We start from the raw sequence: 21,296 nt of genomic DNA, 5'->3' as shown, positions 1-21,296 counted from the left end.
CTTTAGGAAGCGATTTATCATAACATGCAAAATTGAATTAAAATTTATATGATAAAACAGCTATGAAAAAATCTCAGTAAAAACATAATAAAAATTGTAAGTGGATTTTATGTGGGCGGTCATGCATAACATTTACATAATGACACAAATAAAAAGAAAATAAAACATCTAGTTAAATGTGAATTATATTCGTAACATGCAACTATGTCATGAAATATATGCATTTTTATTTTCGCGAGTGACAAATACAAAGATTTCTATAAACAAAATAAAATCTCGAAGCTTAATCATGATATTATAATAATAAAATAATCCGTATACTTTCGTTACATATATACAGTCAGTGGCACAAGAGCGTGGACGCTGTTTAATTGCGTTTATTAAACGACGTTTATTGTTCTCAGATTGATGTCAATATCGTTTTTAATTAATAACTTCTGAGTCCGTCGCAATGACATGTAGAGGTTTTCTCAAAAATCGCGAAAACCGTCTCACTGTTTTTTCGATGACTAGCAAGCCGCTATATAATTTGGGGCCTTTCGATTTGCGAACGTAAAAACACTGCCTCGAATCGGCTAGCATACGCAGCACTCATCTTTGTACATGACCATTGTGTAGGCGAACTAACGAAATTGAAATCTAACTTTCAAAGCATTTTAAATTGATGTATTACGAATCTTGCCACATGGTCGACATCAACTGTTGAAATTATGCATACAAACTCTTGTGCCACTGATTGTATACATGCAGTCTTTTGTTTTTTCTTTGTTAAGAGAACACTTGCCGTACATATCCATACTTGATTTTCGTCAAAATAAGAAGACAGAGAATATTCAATTCCCGTTCATATGACTGTTCTAATACTCATTTTTTACTGCGTTTATACACGATTTCGATTCTACAATTCGATTTTTATGACCGTCACAATTCGATAGATTTTTCAAGTTTGATAAAGTCCAGTACAATATGCCCTATTTGTATATTCCTGCGTACATGATGTTAAGAAAGATTTATAGTGTTTTAAGGTCTCATAAATGCGAGTAAAAAAGCAAAAATCTCCTCTTTTTTTGATTATCATTGTTCCTCGATAGCGATCAGTCTACTCTACAGATTCGAAATTAACAAAAATCTTCCTTTTTTTATATTAGTCGAAAAGGCCACTATTCAAGGCCACAGGCCAAGAAAATTAGTTAAATTCAATTATCGAGAAAAATTTTTCTATTTTTCCACTTTCGTTTCACGATTGATTTTCTTTTATCCTTTTTGTTTTCAGAGAGACGATGTTCTCATTTAAACATCTTGTACATTGGAAGATTATTTTTCTCGAGCATATTGATTCTACGTTTGATGTCTGGAGAAATTAGCATAATTGCTTTTACACTTATACTTTCACGCTCCAGATACACTTACGCGTCGAATGTTACAAAGCGTAATCACAAAACACCTCACCATGTAAACAGTTCCGTTCAGTTTCATGAAATTTCAGGGAAGAAGTTAGTTGCGCCTCTGTTGGAATCTCAATGTAGCTTTGTTAAATCTCGCGTAGCTAACGATTGCATGTCGCACGTGAGGTTGCTTTGCTCCTGCGCTTTGTTTAACTAGAGCATACCTTACCAACTAGTAAGGCTATCTTCAGTCGTAAATCGAATTTACATACTTAGTCTCTTACACATTATTGCCCATTATTCATGTGCATCTAATTAAAGCCGGATCTCAGTGATATAATGCGAGTACGATCTGTGTCTCCACATTAGCCTACGCACATAGACTCACCGGAGTTTCACGTAACCCGATGAAGGTTGCACTTGGGTATATACTGATGCGTGTCCAGGTGCCAACCTTTCGTCAGCGCGCACGGGTAATGCGCAACAGCCTTACAGCCTCGTTTCACGCAGCCGATGTTCGCACCCGTCAACCCGCAGGAATCGCACACCGACTTGGCGGCGTCCCATACCGCCTCTTGCAGTCCCGTCACTCTGCCACCTGCAGCAAACCCGCAATTATTAATTCTTACATATCGCTCGTGAATCAATACTACAATATGATTTTTTTCGATCATCGTCACTTACATCGTATTCTTATCACTTTGACTTTACCTGCCATGTAAACCCCGGCTGCCCACACCGCGCATTGTTCGTGAAGCCACACTTCCCATCGCTGCTCCTCCCCGCCGGGGTGTAAGGTCATACCCGTAAAAATGGCGTTTGTGTTACTCTCGACGGAGTTTCGCTTCTTCTTGCTCATCTTCGCGGAGAACTGATCGGCCAGACCGGCGTACCTCAAGCTCCTCTTGTTCTTCCCGCCTTTCTTCTGTTCCGTCGTGATCTCTTGCTCATCGGCGGACAGGATACCGTCCTCCAAGCGTTCTTTGCCGATCAAGTACGGCCCGAATAAGTCGCTTAACACGCCGGCTGGAACCTGTTGCATGCATTTACGATATTATTCGCACTGCATGTTTTTACCTGTTCCGTTTGGCTTTAAACCGTTTGTCGTTCTCAGGCACTTATTTTATCGTTCTGTCATATAAAATCCCGCGTGTAAATATGACGTAAGAATCGGATAAGACAGATCAGGTAAGGTATCTTAAAAATACAATACAATAGAGATAAGGATATAGAAAGATATAAGTTATCATGGAGATACGCGGATGTATACGAGTGTTTACTCCACACAAATTCGGCGTATATACGAAGTTCACACTGTACTCGATAAAAGTTAACTCGATGAGAATGTATACCGTGTATGTTCCAGTCGCGATGTGTGGCCCAGCCAGATTCGGATGTGGTCTGGATGGATCGCCGGGTATAACAGAATGGGGACCTTGCTTGCAGAATACGCAGACCCAGGTCGAGTCCGTGGTGTGCGCGTCGTATCGCGATGACAAAGTTGAACTGAAGAGACCCGCTCTACTGACTTTACCTACCAACAGCAAGAGTGAGCGACAAAGCGCGGCTCAGTGTATCTGGATGATGCAACTAATCGGACAGCGTAGAACGGAAGACAATTTCCCATCGCGCATACGTACCCCTGTAATCTAAATCGTTTTGATGACTGAGCCTCTTACTTCGGCCTGTGTTCCCGTTGCCGACACTTTTCCGTTTTTCCTTGCTCTTCTCCTCCTCCTCCTCCCGCGGCGCATTCACTACTTGGATACTCAACGGACTGTCCCGCGGCCCCTCTACGTGAACCACCGGCCCCCGCGACCTGATTGAACTAGCGTTCGAGCCGGAATCATACGCCATCTCCCTCAAGCCGTCGACCTTGGTGTTTTTCTTCGCCTTCTTCGACGCCTGATCCTGCTTCTTCGCGCCCTTGGACGTTCGTCTTTTCTTTGTCTCCTTCGACGGCGAGTCGCCTGTCGCACCAAAGATATTCTCCGACGACCTGCAGATTTTCCTTTTGCTACCCTGCATCTTGCCCTTTTTACTCTTCTTCCCCGACGACAGCTTTGTGTCTACCGTGGAAGAAACGTCGATCGGATTAGTCTGCGAATTCTGCGAGTCCGTCATCGTCGGCAGAATACTATTCTCAAGACTATTCTCGAGCTTCGCAGCGGCGCTATCGTCCTGGATCACTGCGATCGCGAGTTCGGCTTTTGATTCTTCCTTTTTGACATCTGTGTCCGCCTCGACGATGCCGGCGAACATCCTCGCCAATTCCGACTCGACCTGATTGAAAGGATTTGCCGACGTCGCTGTCGTCGTCGTCGTCGTTGTGGTCATTGTCGTCGTCGCCACAACCGCCGTCGCTGCTGGCGTATTGCTCGCGTTCTTCGGACTGGTCGCCTTCACAAATTCGCACGACGTATCGTCACTGGATTTTCTCCGTACCCTCTGATTCGTCGGTGTCGAATTGTTGGCCGTGGTACCTTCGCTACTTCTCCGCCTTCGGATCGGCTGATTCTCCTCCGATCCGTCTTCCGCGTTTTCCTCCGCCACGACTGCTTTGTCTGATATTCTCTCCGTCCCACTGACAGTTTGTTCCTCTGGCTTAACGTCGATCGCCGGCGTGGAACTAGTCGTCTCCTCCGATATCGGGTTCATTGTTCTCGGCTCCGTGGGTTCCGTCGGCTCAAGTTCCATGTCCTCCACCTCGGTTTTCGAATCTTTGCTCAACCTCACGGGTTTTTCCAGCTTTCTTTTTCTGCGCTGCTTCGTGTTATCGTTCGAATCATCGTTGCTGAAGGCCGGCGACACGACCTCATCCTCCCGATTAGGCGATCTAGACTTCTGCCTCTCCGGCGACATACTCTTGACGCTGGACGTATCCTTCTCCTCTACTGGCATCACGATCACAGAACCGATATTTTCGGTGCCAAGTTTTTTGTTGCCGCCTTCTAATTTCTCTAGAAGGGAATCGACACCCTTCTTACCTCGCTTCGGCAAGTTCTTGGGCGATCTCACGCTCGTTTCCTCGTGTTTCCGGTCCCTCTCCGACGAAGATTCTCTCTTAGGACTATCCGTGACGTCCTTCTCCATCTTGGACGTGAGATTGACTATAACAGGTAAGACGTTCCTTGGCACTTGCGCGATAACACTCAACGTGTCCTTAACTTTCGCGGTAGGAGCTTCGGACTCCTTCTTGTCTGCGACGACCCTCTCTATTGTCACACTAGGCGGCAAATTTATCACTTTCTGCGTAAAATTATCTACATTCATTTCCTTAATCTTATCGTGAAGATTCGCGACTCCCTTTAGATTACTCTCGAAGTTTTTCACCGTTATCTTAGGAGTGGTGACCTCCTTTGTCGATAGCGAGACCGGCTCGCTGACAGAGTTTGGTGTTGGTACAGACGAACTGATACCACTGTCTGATGAGGTCTCTCCGTTCAGCGGTATTGGCGGCGAGATTATGTTCCCGTTTCGACTGCCTTTGTCCACGTTCCTCGCGGTCAAGCTTATCGGGATATCCTGAGGTAATCGGGAATAGTTCTCCGGAATAATCTCTGACGTAGACGAGAGGTCTAACGTGCTTTGCGAGCCCGGCGAATTCCTGTACTGACTCTGATTTTGCCGATTATCCACCAGCATTTGGAGACTGAACAGGGGATTGCCTGGAGCGTTTGCCGACGTGACACTCTTCGAGGGAACCGTGGGCGTGTGCCACGTTGGTGGTGCTTGCGTGTGAGCCAGCTGCGGAGTGAGTTGAGTTGGTAGATGGGACGTCCGCGCCATCGATGGATGCGTATAGAACCCGGCTGGGCTCAATGCAGCGCCAGACAACGCCGTCGGGTGGATATTGAGAGCTGAAAGCGATCATCATTAATCTATCGTATCATTTATGGTAATTAATATAAAATCGTATCAAACGATTAATATAAAATACCATTAAAAAACAAACTGGAGCAACGAGTATGAAGCTTAAATAATGTAAAATTACCTTGACCCTGCGTCATAGTGAGATGATTCCAGACAGTCTGCGGTGGAGGTGTGCCAACCGGTGGTCGGCTATGACCCGGATACTGTCCTGACATCTCGAAACACGCCCAATTGCTTAACGTTGGGTTGCAGGCGGACACCAGATCGGTGCTTTCTGACTTGTGTGCCTCTTCTTCGGTGGAACTTTCTTTCTTGATGTTGTTACATTTGACATTCGACTGTAGATGCGGCCAGGCTGACCTTCCCTTCGGCTTCCCGTCGTTCAAATGTGGAAGTAACACATGCGTCACGTATTTATGCAGAATTTCTGTGCTGTTCAACTCGCTGTTATCGGTGTGCAATTTGCTGACAGTCTCCAGCAGTTCTTTACCCCTGTCCGAATTACATGACAACTCATCCAAATCGGAAAGCTTCAACAAACCGTAATCTATGTTCTTGTACTTTGCGTCGTAACTGCTTTGCACATCGGGGGAATGATCTATTTGTGTTAGAATGGCACGATCCACCGAGCGTGTCCCTTCATCGACGATTGACGAATGCCGATCTTTCGTCTCGTTGTAAGTATGACGTGCGCTCTCCTTCACGCTTATTACTAAATTAAGTGGCTTATTATGTGCTGCAGAAGTGGCGTAATCATCGGCATCAGGTTTTTTACTGTGCTCGATGCTGTCTGACGAGATTCTCTGTTCGGCAATATCTCGCACGTCGATTCGATGCTTCGATACGCAGCTGGAGTGGCTAATATCTACGTCTTGACAGATTCCTCTCTGCGACTCGGATAAAATTTTGCTTTTATCTTTTTTAAACGAATGTGCGAGTGTACGTGGGTTAAATATCGTTTTATCGATATCTAACAAGCCAAGCTCCGACTCCTTGTAGAAACTCTTCCGCTTGTTATCCAGTCTATCTTTCTGTTCCCCCTGCAGCTTTTCTGTCTGTCCGGATAGTGATTCATTAACTGTACTAGGTAGTACATTAGGATCCACTATCCTATCATCGTGTCGTACTGTTTGCAAATAATTGGGGTAAATTAAGTATGGACTGATAGATTCCTCGATAGCTTTTGTTGCGCGAAGTGAATTGTATATGTCCCACGCAGAGTTTCTTCGTATTAGCAATGCTCGCAGATCAAGCCAGTGTAAGAGATTGTTTGACGTTGACAGTGCCCATTGTGGCGCACCAGCCAAAGTGTACAGCCCTGAAAATAAAAATGAATAAAGAACATGTACACATACATGTACAAAAACACATTTATGACATAATAATTATATTTTTACCATTGCTGGGAGAAATAGGAGAGCCGTGATCATTCAAACCATACTGAGGATCTGGATTATTTTTATCTTTGTCATTTGTATCTTTAGAGAAGAAACAATATTTTCCTATATCTGGAAACTTATCAAACTTCTCTTCTTGTGATACACACTCAGGCGTACGCAGAGATTCTGCAATCATAGGAAATATATTATTTTTACTTTTACATTTGTAGAAATATAAATATATGAACTTTTTTAAGCTAAACGTAATTTTCAACTTAAATTCTTATAACGTTCACATAGAATTATAGATAATTTATCAGATTCAAACAAGTCGCTTGTTGCTAATGTAAGTTGCATTATAACGTAATACAATGTTTATGTTACTTTAGAGCTTAGCAAATAAAGCAAGAAATAAGAAATGTGTATGTTTTGTAATCTATGCGTAAATTTACATTTTCTATTTATAAGAAAGCAGAAATGGTTTTGCGTATCTATTGTACAACGATGCTAGTACAATTTTATGCGGAATTTAATGAGAAAAGCAATCACATCTGTTTACAGGATATTGTCATAAACGGTGAAGTAAACTATAAGACAATGAAATATAAAACTTGCAACCAATTTACACTTCAACAGAAGATATTGGCTCATATGAATAAAACACAGCAAACGTTTGTATTCTTATCTGCGAAAGCAAATATTTCAATGCACAAACACGTATGTACGTATTAGACGCTAACGAAATATGAGAGCAAAAGGGCATTTAGTAAGAAACATGTATAACGCTTTTTCTTCGTTCTTTTATTCTGAAATTTATATTTCACGCCTCTACCTTCCGCCGAGAACATTCGCTTCACGTTTATTCATACGACCCGTTGACACTGACTATCAAACAGCTATCGTCCACAATGTGCTTTCGCGACTAGTCGGCACACTCTCGAGTCTGACCACCACTAAAAGAGCAACATACTCCGTGATGCGTCCATTCGCGACTCGTCACCGCGCACTTCGCAGCAACCGTTCACGCGGGAAACTTCTTCTCCGGATGTCGCAGAAGCGCGTAAACAACCTGTCGCAGATTCATCGGTATCTGTTAGACGGACAACACGATAATCATCGTCGGGGTATCAATGTTGGCGCACTTATGGTTAAACACAGAAAGAGAAAGAATGAGAGGGAGGGAGAGGGAGAAATGGGAAGAACGAACACATAAAATTCCGTTAGCATTTGAAGACCGTGAAGTACGAGAAGAAAATTTCGCAACAGACGGGCGATCGTTCCGAAACGAAACGTTACCCTAACGGTTCGAACGATCGGTCAGTTATCAATCCAATTCAACACCGTCGTTTTTGTCGTTCGCGAGGCGTCGACATTGCACACTCGATTTAATATTGCGGCTCACTCGCTGCTTCGATCGAAAATCGGCGTCTCGAGGTCGAGTTTACGAACTCGTGGAGTGCGAGTGCGTTTTGTGAATTCCGGTAGTACGCACCGCACGCACACGCCGTTTGGGGAGTGCGAGCAAGAGATAGAGCGAGAGGGAGAAAGAGGAAGAGAGAGGAAGAGAGAGAACGGAGCGAGAAAGAGAGGGGGGCGGAGGGGGGAGAGAGAGCAGGTACAGCGCGCACGACACGTACGATACGCGCGCGAGAGGCAAGCGACGACGGCGAGTACGTGCGTTTATCCCGCGCGTACTGTACATCGTCGTACATTCATGTGCGTACACACTGTACACTGCGTGGCTACACGCATCAATAACGGCGTCGTCGTCGTCGCGCGAACGCCTATGCACGCGCGAGCGTGGAGGTTCGAAGGGGCAAGAAAGAGAAGGGAGGTTTTACGGACAATGATGAAAGAGGGAGAGAGGAGAGGAAAGAGAAAGGGAGAGGGAGGGAGACAGAGAGAGAGAGAGGTTTAATCCCGCAACGCAGGGAGGAGGCGACCGTGCGGCCGTGCCCGTGCCGATGGACGTTCCGGACGAGCCGCGTGTCAGCCGTGTGCCGGCCCGACGCGCGCGCGACGACCGCGGCGCCGCGATTTCACAAGCACCGCACACACGTAGTAGCAGCACGAGCACGCCGTGAGCGAGCGCGTATCACGGCGTCCGGTCGGAACGACCGATCGACGTGCCCGGTCGGCCGACTTTTCACGCTACGCGCCAGCAGCAGCGTAGACGGGCGGCAGTCCGCGCGAGGACGTTACGTACGCGCGCGCGGCGTCGCGTTGCCACCGGCGGCGGCACGCACGCACGCTCCAACGTCGCACCGACACACGGCACGTCGGGCGCGCGTCCGCACGGACGCACAGCGACGCGACGCACGGGAAACCGACACCCCGTCGGGCAGCGGGAGCCCGCGTACGTAACACCGCGGCGGCTTTCGCCCGCTTCCTCTTGGCGCGAGTCAACGGGCACAACAGCGATTTTCACTCGGGATTTCCCGGCTGGCGGCTGGGACTCGCCGTCTCTCCGTGCTCCGACGATCACAAAATGATGATAATGACGATGATAATGACGATAGTAACAATAACGACGGCGACGGCGAGCGACAACGGCGGCGACGACGACGACCGTGACGCGCGTGCGACCGTCGTCGCCCTCGCTCGCCCGTTCGGTTCCCGAGCGAGGGTACGAGGCACCGTAGCCGCGGCACACGTACGCGGGCCGCGATCACGAGAGCAGACTTCGCGCGCACCTACCGCAAGGAGGCCCTTCCGCCGTGGGCACGGGCGAATTTGCGAATTTCGGCCCAAAAATCGTCGGGGCATCAACCAAAGCAGTGTTTCAACAATGGTGGCCGTCTACACAGCGAGCCAGCCGTATGCCGGCCCGACATCTAGCGGCGGCGGCGCGAGTCACGTTTCCGTTTTCGGGAGAGCCAACGCGATGCAACGGGAGCGGTCCGCGGTCGGGAGATCGATCCCAGTCGATCGCCCGCGAGATCGACGGTGGCTCGTCCCGCTCTCTTGAAAATACTGGTACGGAGAGCGATTCTCGTTGCGCGAAGCGCTCCTTTACTCGTTATGCGAGTTGAAACTCGTGCGCGCACGCGACGTCACGCGTCGTAACCGTCGACTCTCGTCACGAGTCTCGCAACTCGTTTTCCAGATTGGCACCGCACCGCGATCGAGGTTGCATTTCCTCGCCGGAACTTAAAAAACTGTCATTTGATGAACCTTGTGAAATTATCTGCTCGTGCAACCACATTTGTTTCTCGCAACGCGCCGTACTTGCAATTTCGAAAAGGATACGCCGCTCGGCGAATTTTCATGTCCTCGCTTGCCAATCAAATAATTCTTTCTCGAGAAACGGAATATCCATTTAAATGAAAATTAAATTAAAGCGAGAGTTCTACCTCGCGATATCAATTTTATTGCAAAAACTCGGCCTTTTCGCGATGATCAGCAAACCGCGAAATATCGAAGAGCGTACCACTGTCCGAGATTTCGTCGATACTTAATCGAGCACGAAACGAAGGTCACTCCCTCACCACTCTCGATGCTGTTTCGAAATTATTATTCGGACCACCGCAGCGGGTTTGCGCGAAGGGCGCAGGACATGAATGTGGGTGCACGTGCGTAACGACAGCTGTTGTCCCTCGTTCTCGAGCGCTCTCCGGACGCGGAGCGATACCGTTGCCGAGTCTCGCACCGGCCGTTTCCTGCGGGACGACGACACTCGCCGCATCGCGAGCGTGGCAATCCTACCTCACGACGCAATTCGGTGCGGTTCCACGGTCCGCTCATCCGCCGCTTTGGCAACGTTCGTCCGCCGGTCCGTCAGCTGTTTAGCTAGAATTTCGCGGGAACGCCTACGCGCGGACGCGACGCACGTTTGACAATTAAAATCGCGAGATCTACCTTTATGCCTGTGGTCGCGAGTCGAGTCTTCGTTCGCATTCTCGTCGAGGATGCTCCTAGTCGCCATCGTCGTAGTGCGATCGTGGTCGTGGCCGATGTAAACAAAATATTACCGTAACGCAGCCCGCCAACCGACCAAGTTCTACACCGTGTGCGTATAATGCGCACGATAGAGTCATGAGATAGGAAAAGTAATAGATGGCACCTTCGCCATATTTGGTCCACGCGCGTCACCACTGCCGTCGAAGACGGCAGGATATATAGTGAGAATCAGAAAAATTAGCAAATTTACTAAAACCTTTACGATCTCGATAATCGATATCCGCTGTCGAGCCTCTCCTCTGTTTAATTTTATGTTTTCCATTACGTTACATGATAAACGATCAACTCAATTCAACCCTCGGTGGCCACGGATTCGACTACCGGCATAATCGTAATTAATCGGTAGAGTAAATATGGCGGTCGAATCGTATGTTTCGCGGTGCGCACACTCTAGCGCGGTGCAACGGAGCACGATTAACATGGCGGCTGCCCACTGTCGTCTGCTCGATTTGACAGCTGCACGTTCGTTGATCGCGAGTTCGATCTGTCTAGGCGCGCGAACGTCGGCCGCGTTCACATTTTGCAAATCTACCGTCATTACCGTCGCCGTCGCGGCATTTTGTTCCTGAAACGCGAGCATTTTTTGGGACGCGAGAGCAGCGAGCCGCCGAGTCCGCCGATCGTTAATTCGGCGAATGGCTGCCGTCGTCTGCTCGACGGGCACGACGACTGCGCAAGTCGCCGCCGAGCGAATGGCGCAACGCGCGTACGCGATCGCGGTGTCTCGTGCGGCTCGTCGTTCACGGCGGGAGGTTGATGGAAAAAAAGAGGAATGAAGTAGTCGCCACTCGTCGCGTGGCAACTCTCGAGCGTGCGATAATGCCACGGCAATGGAGGTCGAAGTCACCCCATGATCTTCGCTGCTCGCTCGATCGAATCCCGCTGGTTCGTTACGGGTTTCGGGCCGTGAATGACGCGGTTCCTATCGACGCGACGTTAGTCGCACATCCCGCCAAGTCGAATCATGTGAAGTAAGCCGCGAAGTGAATCGCGGGGAACGCGCGACGCCGTTTGGCCCGAAGAGACCGTGAAGCTACATGGCGACGTGCGAAGCGCAACGATCACTCGTTCGTTCGATCGATCGGTCGAAAAATGTTGAATGAGAAGCGACGTATTTGCTCGACGCGACTCGCCGAACGGATTTGTCGGCGCGCGTGCGTCTAAAAAACGGCGACGCGGTTGCACCGGCAGCACGCGTGCAGATCGAATGGGACTTCGGCGAGCTCGAGGCTCGTGGTCGCGAGCTGCACCTGATTCTAGTCCAAACTCCAAAAGTATTATTTATTGCAGGTTCTAAGTGCAATTACACACCATGAGAGTAGCCCGCAAGATTGGATGCTCAGAGTAATATGTATAGCGCCGTGACAGCTGACTGATTGGCAGTGGAACCGATACCAAAGCTGATGCCAATTGGGATCATGAGTATTCATAAGATAAGATATACGCATAGTGCATTACATTACGATTGATGCTACGAGAGTTCAAGTATTACGGTCGTTGACACATAGCAAAGGCGAGTGACACATAACGAACGCCGTATCAAAAATAGAGAGATATATATATAAGACGTCTCGAGTGTTAAATGTACTTGTAACTGCACAGATATACACTAACAAGAAAGATTATGTATTATTATATTTTTTTAATTCATTGAGAGCCACTCGTAAGCCATGACAGACTGACAAATGCATCTTTGTAACGTTCCTATAAGGTAAGGGGTGTAATACAGATTATTGATCTCGCCCTAAATGCACCAGCTGCAAGTATTATGGAGCAGAGCAAGGGGAATGACGTTTCTAGCGTTTCGAATAACGCCAAGGTAGACGTTTCCCCGAAATCGAAGCAGAAGAAGAAGTCGCTCTGTCGCATGCTCATGAACAAGAAGACCAAGGTCGGCTGCCTGGAACCGTCGTACAAGGACGGCGACTCGAATAAGAATTTCAAGATAGAAAACTCGCAGCACGGATCGCAGACCAGCACCAAGCTGTCCCTATGTTGCGCCATGACCGAGCGCAGCAGAACACCACCCCAGAGCTTGACTGTCAGCAGACTCTCCCCGACGACGTTGAGCCGTACCTCGGTGAAGTCCGAGGTGGCTTCCGTCAATGGGGACTGCCAGGCGGATGTACTGGTCGAGAAGGAAGAAACGTATGCCGCAAGCAGCGATCAGGCAGCTGAGGCAACTCAGGCGGTATCAGAGACCGTGATCAGAAGGAATAACGTAGCGGTGGGGAAGGAGCAGCGTCATAGTACTTACATAGAAGGTAAGTTGGGAAACACGCATTCATTACAATCGAGGTTTATTAATGAGCTTAATAGATACTGAGAATTTTTGTTATCTGTGAATGAACGTTCTCAAATGACTAACGGTATTAAGCAACAGGTTGATAAGCTCCACAATAGTAATTTCTTATGTTTTCCTTATAAAATTTTATGTGGAGAAAAAAGATCATTCAGATGCTAAAAAGCATCATGAAAATGATTTCATGTCTAAATCCGGCTACTACGTTTTAATATTTCCTTTTCCATGCATTGTGTAATGTGGTTTGGAATGATGATCAGATGACCTTGCATATCCCCTCCACTTAACATTCTAAAGCCATAGGTATATAGCAGAGCACAACACTTGTCCAGTGTATCGATGTAAAGCAATTGTGGACGTGGAGATAATAATAGTAGTCAGTTACCATCTTATCTTTGAAGCACGTGCACGTATTTCTTGTGGTTGATTGAAAGTGCGTGTGTAAATTCGTTGAAAAAATGTCAAATCCGAATAAAAAGAAAAGGAAAACTTCGTTTCTTAACAAGTTGCGACATGTGTTTAAGGGGAAAGATGACGAATTTGGGGAACAGGCAGGGTTTTACAGACAGGAAGAAACGTTTAATAACAGACCAACCGACAATTTGGAAAATATATCACGTGATTCTGATAAAAATGTATCACAAGCTACCGAGAAAAGTGAGATTTGCGTAACAACGACAACGAAAGGCGATTTATCTAGAGAAGGAAAATACAATGATAGAGATTTGTCGGACACTGTGCAAGGAAATTGTAAGAACGTAACTACTGTAAAAAGTGAAAATTTCAAGTCTAATATTGTGAGAGATGATGAAAGCGTAAAGCAGCAAAAGAACAATGTTACAGAAAGTGAGCGGGAAAATCCGAAATTAGGATCAGACAGATACATGTGTACAAAAATTGCCTTTCTTGAACAGAAAAATGATACAACTTCGTGTTTATCTTCACGAGATAACGATAAATTACAGTTTGATAGCGGAACAGAGCGTTCTAATTCCAAAACTCCGATATTATTGCCACCTTCTAATAATGTTAGCATTAGGAGTGATACACGCAAATTTGTAGTAAAAGAAACAAAAGCAATTTCTCAAGAGAGTAGTGAAGATAGTGACTTCTCTGCAGACTCGACGGAAGATTCGTTCGAGGATGATTCGTCAGAAGATGAAACTGATCGTCCGTTTAAGTCTGACAAAATTCTGCAATACTTTAAGGACGAGTACTTTACCAAGGGGAAGTATATCACTTACTTCTTCCTCGAAATGGAACGGCAGTTCTACAATCCTACAGACGTTTACAGTATGATTCAATATCATGATACTGACCAAAAACCAGAGAAAGAAGGTATAAAATGATATATGAAACTTATATATGCTGCTTAAAATTTGATTCTTATGTTTTCTGCTAGTATTTTACGTTTTGTTCTTATCATCAGAACAATTTTTCTCTTCATTGTGTCAGCATTATAAGATTGACGATAAACACTTGTGTGTATATTAGCTTTATCAAGAGAAGAAATGTGTGTGTGTGTGTATATATATATATATATATAATTATTTTATGCTAGAGTAGATTAGAGAAACATACATATTGAGCAATAGGTAATATGTTTAATGCTGTGATGTTGTTTGTGCGCAGCTATAATTGTGTTTATATTAAATATATCTATTTTCTAATCGAGAAATACGTAAGATGCTAAGATATGTATATATATTTGAGGTCGAATTTTTGTACATCTACCTTTTGGAACTAGAACATTATCATTATCTGCTAACTAATCATTATCAACATTATCTACTACAACACAAGTATTATCTTGGAGCAAGCAAAACAAGTTATTGATTCAAACTCCAATAGCATTGGCTGTTCTAGTTCCAAATTGCTCTATTAATCAAATAATTCAATAATTTTTATGACGTGCGCATTTAATCATATACGCAGGAAGAATACTTGTAATTATGCTAAATAAATGAATGTTAGTAAATTAATATAATTATATTATATAATAATGTTACGAATCTGCACGTACCGAGAGTGTAATTGAGAGGGCAATTGAAGCAATTTAGTTTCATTACAGCGGAATGCCATAATATCGTTGAATCTGATTTCTGGGCACGAAGTGCATTTGTTCAATTTAGTATGTTTTTTGCTTTCAAGATAATGTGGATAATGTCTTTTTTTGGTGCTACTGTGAAACGCACGATTTCTATCGATAGAATCTCGTGCGTACGTAATGTGCACATTCCTCAATTGTTTCAGGTGAAAATTCCTCTTCCGGATCGTTATCGCCGAGTATATCTGGACAATTGCGACGTAGGCTGCTACACAGGAGATCTGCGGATAACTTGATGAACTCACCCACGAATTCCATGAGGCATTCTAGTCCGGAATCTATTAAAAGTGCACCGATCCAGAATAAGCCACGCTCGACGTCACACGATGCTCTATCTAAAAAGAAGGATCGCTACTTCTCCCAGATGACAGGGGCTTCTATGGATAGTTTAGCTAAACAATCATTACTTGCTGCACAAGTACTTAATCTGATTCCCACTCAGAAGGCACGAGAGAGGTACATATTCTATTTAAAAAAATGTTGGGTGGATCTATTATTTTTTGTTATTATTATCTTTATTCGTTGATGATTAAATTCTGTAGGAATTTCCTTCACGGACGAATTGCCGCCAATTCCTTACTCGGGCCGGTGGAACTCGAGAAAGTGTTGCCGAATCGAGAATTTAAAATCTTCATCGGTACATGGAACATGAACGGTCAGACACCGCCGAAGGAACTAAACGATTTCATGTTGCCGTCCGACATAGAGACCGTACCTGACTTATTGGCCATAGGAACGCAAGAGTCGTGCTCCGAACGTAACGAATGGGAAGCGGCTCTGCAAGAGACCCTCGGTCCTTCGCACGTGCTACTCACTAGCAGTAGCCTCGGCACGCTTCATCTCGCGTTATTCCTCAGGCGAGATCTGATTTGGTTTTGCTCCATACCGGAAGAGGACAGTTTTTCCACGCGAACTGGAACGGCGTTCAGAACCAAGGGCGCGGTAGCGATAGCACTCATGATATTTGGCACCAGCTTTCTTTTCGTCACCGCTCACTTAACCGCCCATCAGGACAAAGTAAAAGAACGGGTGAACGATATAAAGAGAATTGTCAGAAACCTCGATCTGCCCAAAGAACTACCTATCAGACACAAAAGCAAAGGTATCGAAGACATTTTAATAATTCTTTTGCCATCGCATGTAACAAACATACCAACGGAATACGGCATAAAAAATATATCATGTTTCAGACGTGACGCAGAATTTCGACTGCGTGTTCTGGTGCGGGGATCTTAACTTCCGCTTGGCGCAGCCGAGGGAAGAAATAATCGAGTGGATCACGAACACGTGCTTTCCGCAGGAGTCGCCGATTAACTTGCACAAGGATCAATTAAGGGCTAGCCTGAACGACGGCGTGCTGCGCGGTTTCGAGGAAGCTCCGATTACTTTTCCGCCCACCTACAAGTACGATCCCGGAACGCAGAATTTCGACTCGAGCAACAAGCAGCGCACACCCGCGTACACGGACAGGATCCTCTTTAAAGGGAAGGGTCACACCAGAGGCTACATCAGACGCGTCAGTCACGAGACTGCTAGTTCGCACAAGGACGGGGTTATAGAATGCCTGGTGTACGACTCCGTTCCTAGTATTTGTACCTCGGATCACAAGCCAGTCTGGGGAGTTTTCAAAACTACATTGCGACCGGGTATAGATACGTACGTGTCTACTGGTATATTTATTGAGCGTCCGTTAAGTAAACCTATACATGCACCGGTAATTTGTATATGCGCTGCTGTTTATTTTTAGTATTCCGCTTGGCGCCGGTCTCTTCAATCGCGAGGTATACCTGGAGGGCATTAGGAGGCGCGCGGCCGCGATGGACGACTCTCTTGGGACTTCGAAAGTTTGTTCGATCCAATGAGGAGGCCCGAGACCGTCGCAAGCGCATCAGCACGAGTGGTAATGTATTTGTAGATAAGCTACTTGCCCGTTTCTTCGTACCTCAAGTGGTATGAGAAAACGATCGCCTGTATCGTACTGTATCTATACTCTCATGATAGATACTACATTTCTTTTATACAATTTACGTATCTACTAAGTCTGTCCATTTTTTATAGCGGTGATGGGAAACATTTTTCTAGTAAAATATTTGTATAACTGATTACTCTATTATACTAGTGAACACCGTAAAAGTCTAGTCAAACAGTGAAACAAATAAATTGCTCGTTTTGTGATTTATAAATGAGGATATAACGATTTTATAAATACTAGTGTGTCATTGGTATACTTTAGACTCGTGCCACATGTATTATGAAAGAAATAAAGTATTGCTTGATTCGGTGGCATTCTCGGTATGCCAAAAACTGACAAAACCGTAAAAATGTTCTTTCTAACGCTGTAAAATTTATTAGATAGATAAATTTTTGCGGTTTGTATTGCTTTATATGCAGAGTTTAGTAAACTAATTAATATCTTAGAAATTTGAAAAAAATTACAAGACTTTATGCGTAATGTTTCGTAAGATGAGTTTACGAACGCATCAAGACATACCTTAGCAACAATTGCCGCTATAAATGGAGCGATAAATCAATATTTATCAAGTACAGTATCCTTTAAAGTATTGAATCTACGCTTTGTTAACTTCAAATTAGTGATACAATTTTACGTTCAACTTAGATGTAATGTAGATCATAGGCCAAATTACTAGGCCACTCATACAATATCAAGAATTATATTAGAATTAGTCGCTAAGATTTACATGATATTTTTGTTTACTAGTTATTTATATTATTTATTGGGACCATCCATTTGTGTCAAATCTCAGAGCAAAATTCAAAACTATAGAATATTTTCTCTCAAGTATTGTGCATACAATAATTATGTTAGCAAGCAGTTGTTAAATAGTATTGTCAGTTTGAATAGCGGCATGTTATCCGTTTCAAAGAAAAATAGTCTACAGTACATAATTTTGGAAAAGCGATAATGCTCCTTAATAATAAAATTCTATCACTTTTATTATTTTCTAACAGACATTGATAATAATAGCAAATTATGGCTAATTATAAAAAACCCCAAATATACAATATTACTACACAATAAATATGCACAAATGAGATATTTGTACCGGTATTAGATCCAATATTTAAGAATTGTAATAGAATAATTGAAGAATAGATGTGTAGTAAAACAAACACATGTACAACATGTGATACATTGTGTAGTCAGCGTATAATTTTTAATTAATTCATTTCTGTTTTAATTTGCATTATTTATATTTTGCGTTGTATTAGTCTATTAAAATGATTAAATTCTTTAAGTACAAATTTATATTTTTAATTTCATTACAATGTTATAATGTTATGATTTTATTATTCATATTTATAGTTAATTTATATATTTTATTGTTACTTTTTATGATCGTTTTATATTCCAAAAGTTTTATTTTCAAAAGTTTTATATCTAATATATAAAATAAAAATACAATGTATTACATATTTAATGCCGATGACTGTTAATATCCTTAACGTAAAAATTAACAAAAGAACAATAGCAGAAATTATTGCTTGATGAAGAAGCAATACATAAATTATTATAATAGGAAAATAATATGATTATATATATATGTTTTGATGAATGATATGCGTTATACATCTAAAAATTAGACTCCGCTACAGCTTGGAGTGATGTTTAATACGCTTAAAAAGTTCCACTAAGTATATTACAGAATATAAATGTTTCATAGACAAGAAAGTGGTTATATACTTACTGTACGACATAATATAGTTAAGAAAACACAAATATGATGTATAACGTACATAATATGTTAAGAAAAGACAAATAGAACGTACATGTTACAAGCGATACTGAGTTGCAAGTATTTTAAGAAGGATGCGATTCAAAGGCACTTTACAACTAGCTATTAAAATGCATAGTATTTATGTATGTATTCTTATTACGTCATTATATGCGAGTAAAATATTGAAAGGTGCAAAGGTAATCTCGGGGCGTTCGCAGTTTCGAATAAATAATCAAAGAATTAGTCTCAAATTCGAGATGTGTCTCTGTATTCTGATAGAGACGTTATGTAGGTATTTTGCGTGTGTACTCTTTAGCGACTTGTGATAACTTCTCCTATGTAACTACGCAGACAGGTTACCAATCTAAAGGTGCCTAAATACATCCTTCGCATATTGATTCTGATTGTGAGCCTTCTACAATGAAGTGAAACTAAGAATCATTGAGATCTAGATCTTTGAGTCTGCCGAGCAGGTTGCCTTAACCATGCCTTATCTAAATCGTTACATACATGTATTCGAGAACTATGTGCTTGTAGTTTTATTAAGATTTGATTTGTATTTGATTCTCAGATTTTTCTGCTCTACAGTAAAAATGGATAATTTTGGTTGCAATTATTCCAATATTTCCAATTATTAATATCTGAATAATTAATTTTTTACATAAATTAAATTTAGGTTTTTACATAAATTAAATTATTTTAACAAACAATACATTTTTGCTGAACACGTTTAAAAATCTTACTTTATACCAGTTATGCCACTTGAAAGAATAAGAAAACAAAAATATTACGAAGTGTAAAATGTATGTGCAACATGCATATGCATGATTATTTATTGTCTGCAAATAAACTTCTTTTAAAATGTAATTTTTTAAATTAAATTTTCTTTTCTTTTTAAATTTTACGATGGTTTTCGATCATTAAGATATTCCGTACGTATATTATTCTCAGTATAATTATCAATAAGTGCTTATTAAATAAAATTGGTTTAATATAAGCTATAAGATTTTCTTAGACATTCAAGTTCAATTTTTATGGTGTATCAGCTGCTGTGTAATGCTGTTTGCCCTTTTTGCCATCGTCTTAAATCTCTTGTTCTACTGTGATACATTTTCGAGCGTACATAGCAATTCTATTATTGGAATAGAGGGTATATCTGATTACCTATCTCTCTCGCAGATCTCTCAGAAGCGTACATATGGCACGACACAAATCCTAAACTGACGAAGAACGCAACTTTTGTTTTGTTTGCATACATATTACTGGAATAATAATTCGATAAAGTGAATTTTTATTATAATCGCCGAAACGAACGTACAGGAATTCTATTTACATGTACTCGACTATGTTTCACGTGTGCTTATATGTTTAAATAAACACTTAAACGTTTCGTCGCCAAGATATTTATATCTTCCATCCGGATTATTTTTAGTCTGCCAGGAAAAACGCAAATTTATTCGTTTTAAATTCTCCCGCTCTGCCACTTCGCTAAGAACAAATGTTATTTGGGATGCGATCCACTTAGCGCTTCAAAACACTTTCTATCCTTCTTTTCATCTGAAAGAAGAAAAAGGATAAATTATTCTGAAGCATTTGTAGCCCCAAGTGGACCGAATCTTCTTAGTATTAAAGTCGATCAAGATATAATTATCGAAATCGATTAGAAAAAGTTATAATTAAATTTAATAATGTTACCTCTATATATATATATAATGTTCAGAATTGTTTATAAACTTTCATCTTGTCATTTATTTACAACTCTTCATGTGAGGCAACGTCTTTCCCATACAAGATAAGTACTAAATATATGCATTAAATATACATTAAAAATACATCAAATAAAATTGGTGTCTTTTGTCACCAAGCAAGTTAACCGTAGCAAGAAAAATTCTTTTCAATAATGAAGCAATAGAAATCCTAAATATTATCTACGCGAGATAACCTCCGACGCTTATCGGTCATCTTTCAGATAATCCGTCGCGTTGCATCGAACCATCTATGCAGTCGCACTGTCCGCGGCGGTCGCACGATCGTGCGGGAGACGTGCTGGTAGCGAGCGCGACCGAGCCGCCGCACTCGCCGCCATTTTGTTTATTTTCGCGTGACAGAGAGATCCGCGAGTAACGATCGCGAACGTACGGGATCGGCCGGCGCGTATTCGTGCTGTTCGCGTAACTTCCAGCCAGCGCTGGAGAGAGAGAGGACGAGGAGGAAAGGCGGAACCTATCCAGCGGGACAAGCGCAAGGTGGATTCACTCGCGGCCGGAAGTTCCAAGCGAGTCGATCGAGGATCAGCGGGATCGAGATCCGAGCAGCAACCGCGGAGAAAGAGAGAGAGAGGGGTGTAGAAATCGAGGGGACGTAAGTGAAATAAACGTGAAGTGGGCAACGAGTGCGCGACGTCCGCGATCGTCGTCCTCTCGGTATAATATCGTCGGCGATCGTCGTCGCCGAGCGCCGGCGAAGCGAGCGCGCAGCGAGAACCATTTCTTCGCGGATCGGCTGTGCCGCAGGGGGGGGAGGGGGAAGGTCGGTGCGCGCGGCGCAGGAACA

General features: G+C 43.4%; 2 protein-coding genes and 1 long non-coding RNA gene across 10 annotated transcripts; 1 reads left to right on the top strand and 2 right to left on the bottom strand.

Annotated features, from left to right (window-relative positions):
* Positions 1 to 867: 867 nt before the first annotated feature.
* On the bottom strand, positions 868 to 10,678 carry LOC105279526. Of its 6 annotated transcripts, none has more exons than XM_011339369.3 (8): positions 9,335 to 9,483; positions 7,470 to 7,727; positions 6,656 to 6,823; positions 5,380 to 6,576; positions 3,026 to 5,245; positions 2,738 to 2,919; positions 2,097 to 2,418; positions 868 to 1,983 (listed from the first exon to the last, which is right to left on the bottom strand). In XM_011339369.3, exons 2-8 carry the CDS (start codon positions 7,483 to 7,485, stop codon positions 1,781 to 1,783), a joined length of 4,308 nt encoding a protein of 1,435 aa, XP_011337671.2. In that variant the 5' UTR covers positions 7,486 to 7,727; positions 9,335 to 9,483; the 3' UTR covers positions 868 to 1,780. The 6 variants fall into 6 exon arrangements, with proteins under 6 accessions (XP_011337671.2, XP_011337672.2, XP_026828007.1 ...); XM_011339370.3 differs by having other exon boundaries at positions 7,470 to 7,706; XM_026972206.1 differs by having other exon boundaries at positions 7,608 to 7,706.
* Positions 10,679 to 11,329: 651 nt separating this feature from the next.
* On the top strand, positions 11,330 to 17,959 carry LOC105279527 (inositol polyphosphate 5-phosphatase E). 3 transcript variants are annotated; one of them, XM_011339371.3, is made up of 6 exons: positions 11,330 to 12,861; positions 14,019 to 14,237; positions 15,153 to 15,462; positions 15,549 to 16,108; positions 16,197 to 16,662; positions 16,754 to 17,896. In XM_011339371.3, exons 1-6 carry the CDS (start codon positions 12,366 to 12,368, stop codon positions 16,866 to 16,868), a joined length of 2,166 nt encoding a protein of 721 aa, XP_011337673.2. In that variant the 5' UTR covers positions 11,330 to 12,365; the 3' UTR covers positions 16,869 to 17,896. The 3 variants fall into 3 exon arrangements, with proteins under 3 accessions (XP_011337673.2, XP_011337674.2, XP_026828008.1); XM_011339372.3 differs by lacking the exon at positions 14,019 to 14,237 and having other exon boundaries at positions 11,332 to 12,861; XM_026972207.1 differs by lacking the exon at positions 11,330 to 12,861 and having other exon boundaries at positions 12,933 to 14,237; positions 16,754 to 17,959.
* Positions 17,960 to 19,267: 1,308 nt separating this feature from the next.
* On the bottom strand, positions 19,268 to 21,194 carry LOC105279523. Its single transcript, XR_893954.3, has 2 exons — positions 20,439 to 21,194; positions 19,268 to 20,300 (listed from the first exon to the last, which is right to left on the bottom strand). It is a non-coding gene; the product is annotated as an uncharacterized LOC105279523 (long non-coding RNA).
* Between the last annotated feature and the right edge of the window lie 102 nt (positions 21,195 to 21,296).

Source organism: Ooceraea biroi, chromosome 9 (assembly GCF_003672135.1).
Source record: "Ooceraea biroi isolate clonal line C1 chromosome 9, Obir_v5.4, whole genome shotgun sequence".
Taxonomy (NCBI): Eukaryota; Metazoa; Arthropoda; class Insecta; order Hymenoptera; family Formicidae; genus Ooceraea; species Ooceraea biroi.
The sequence above is the reverse complement of the archived record's forward strand: the minus strand, read 5'-3'. Positions and strand labels throughout refer to the sequence as shown.